This window comes from Phragmites australis, chromosome 1 (genome assembly GCF_958298935.1).
Source record: "Phragmites australis chromosome 1, lpPhrAust1.1, whole genome shotgun sequence".
NCBI lineage: Eukaryota > Viridiplantae > Streptophyta > Magnoliopsida > Poales > Poaceae > Phragmites > Phragmites australis.
The window spans coordinates 1,462,957-1,465,417 of NC_084921.1; the positions used below are offsets into that span (position 1 = coordinate 1,462,957).

The 2,461-nt window shown below is 59.3% G+C and overlaps 1 protein-coding gene across 1 annotated transcript; it reads left to right on the forward strand.

The window, feature by feature from the left end:
* Positions 1 to 241: 241 nt before the first annotated feature.
* On the forward strand, positions 242 to 2,141 carry LOC133910196 (protein ANTAGONIST OF LIKE HETEROCHROMATIN PROTEIN 1-like). The gene has a single exon (XM_062352743.1). The coding sequence runs from the start codon at positions 404 to 406 to the stop codon at positions 1,781 to 1,783; it is 1,380 nt and encodes a 459-aa protein (XP_062208727.1). The 5' UTR covers positions 242 to 403; the 3' UTR covers positions 1,784 to 2,141.
* Positions 2,142 to 2,461: the final 320 nt, after the last annotated feature.

A 2,461-nucleotide genomic window follows, 5' to 3' on the forward strand; every position in this document is an offset into this window, starting at 1 on the left:
AACTAGAAGCCGGGTCGGAGCGGCCGATAGGGACGGGCACGCTCATACTAGAAGCTCGCCTCGCTCACAGACACACGGACACGCACTACTTACTCGCTTTCTCCGTTCTCGCAGCCGCGTAGACTGCGGTTGCGCCTGCTTCTGCCCGTGCGGTCAGCCACCCTCCCTCCCACCTGCCTCCGCAACACCGCGTTGTTCTCCCGCCCCAGTACCTATAAATACACCGGTCCCGTCTCCGTCTCCTTCCCCCTCCCATCCTTGAGACGCCCGGACCACTCCTCTCGAGTCCTCAGCATCACAGCGAGCTCGATCGATCGATCGCCACCAAGAACCCCAGACTTGTAGAGAGATTTATCCTTCGACACAGCCTCCATTGATTCCATCTTCTTTTCCCACCCCCTATATGAGCACCTCGTACACCGAGGCGCAGTTCGGCTTCTTGTTCGAGTTCCCTGCCGGAGAGGACCTTAACTCTTGGTTCACGAGCCCGTGCGAGGACCAGCCGGCGACGCCGCCCGTGGCGTTTCAGGCACCGGTGGCGATGGCGGACCCTAGGAAGAGGGCGGCGGAGTACCAGCTGACGGAGGGGGAGGAGTCGGGGGCCAAGAGGCAGCGGTCCCCGACGAGATCCAGGGAGAACAGCGGCGGGAGCAATGAGGGCGACCACGACAACATGTCCGAGGTGGCGGCGGCTGTGGGAGGGAGGGGCGGCGGGAGGCGCATGTGGGTGAAGGAGCGCGACCGGGAGTGGTGGGACCGGATGAGCAGCCCGTTCTGCCCGGAGGAGGAGTTCCGCCGCGCGTTCCGGATGTCGCGGGCCACGTTCGAAGCCGTCTGCGAGGAGCTGGGCGCCGCCGTGGCCAAGGAGGACACCATGCTCCGCGCTGCCATCCCCGTGCGCCAGCGCGTCGCCGTCTGCATCTGGCGCCTCGCCACGGGGGAGCCCCTCCGGCTCGTGTCCAAGCGTTTCGGCCTCGGGATCTCCACCTGCCACAAGCTCGTGCTCGAGGTCTGCACCGCCATCAAGGCCGTGCTCATGCAAAAGGCCGTGCAGTGGCCGGAGGCCCCGGACGCCGCGGCGGACGTGGCAGCCAGGTTCAAGGCCGCGTCAGGGATCCCCAACGTCGTCGGCGCCATGTACACCACCCACATCCCCATCGTCGCGCCCAAGAACAACGTCGCCGCCTACTACAACCGCCGCCACACGGAGCGCAACCAGAAGACGTCCTATTCCATCACCATGCAGGGCGTGGTGGACGCGGCCGGCGCCTTCACCGACGTCTGCATCGGCTGGTCCGGCTCCATGTCCGACGCCGACGTGCTCGACAGTTCCGCGCTCTACGCGCTGCGCGGCGCCGCCGGCCTGCTCCAGGGCCAGTGGGTGGTCGGCGGCGCCGGGTACCCGCTAATGGACTGGCTGCTGGTGCCCTATACACACCAGAACATGACGTGGGCGCAGCACGTGTTCAACGAGCGGGTGGACGGCGTGCGCGCCGTGGCGCGGGACGCCTTCCAGCGGCTCAAGGCGCGCTGGGGCTGCCTCCAGAAGCGCACCGAGGTGAAGCTGCAGGATCTCCCCATCGTGCTTGGAGCCTGCTGCGTGCTCCACAACATCTGCGAGCGCGCCGGCGAAGCTGTCGACCCCGAGATCAGCTTCCAGCTCTTCGACGATGACATGGTGGCCGAGAACCCTGTGCGCTCGCAGGCGGCCGCCAGCGCGCGCGACAACATTGCCCACAACCTCCTCCACAGCGGCGCCGGCGCCGGCTTCTTTTTGAAATGAAGAAGAAGAAAAGCAGCTTCTTGTCTTGGTCGGATCAGCAGCGAAAGACGCCGCAAGGCTGATCAATCACAGCTTCTTTTCTTGTTAGGAGCTAGTTCCTTTAGTCTGGTTAATTTGTCGGATGGAACAGAGGACAATTTTTTTGGTTTGTAAAAAGGGGGGAAACAGAAACGGAAGATGGTGTCATAGGTTCAAATATACAGTAGGTGATTAGTAGGATTTGCCAATGATTTGCTTTGGCATCATTCATCATCTCTTAAGTTTGGTCAGCCACATAATCAATCTTGTATAAGACTATTTTGTCACCAGATAATCATCAATTCGTTAAACAGAACAGAAGAAGATTTCATTTCTCCAACCATGGAATCAGATTCTCTCTTAATCTCCCTGTGTGCTAATATATTTCGTCAGATTGTGATTTGCGCCCAGTAGCACAAACAGATCTTTATCTGCGCCCCCATAAAAAAACACGCACACGCAAGGAGATATTTGAAATGACCACAGTAAGAGGGGGCAGCAGCCCTGTCGTTCTTTGCTTGATTGAAGAAACGTGACGAAGCAGCATAAAAGAAACCTGATGTTGGTTTAAAAAAAAAACCTGATGTTGCAGACTTGCAGCCTTCTGTATTAGGTGGCACCAGTTCATGATATTTGTGTATGTGAAATGATCAGTACAGT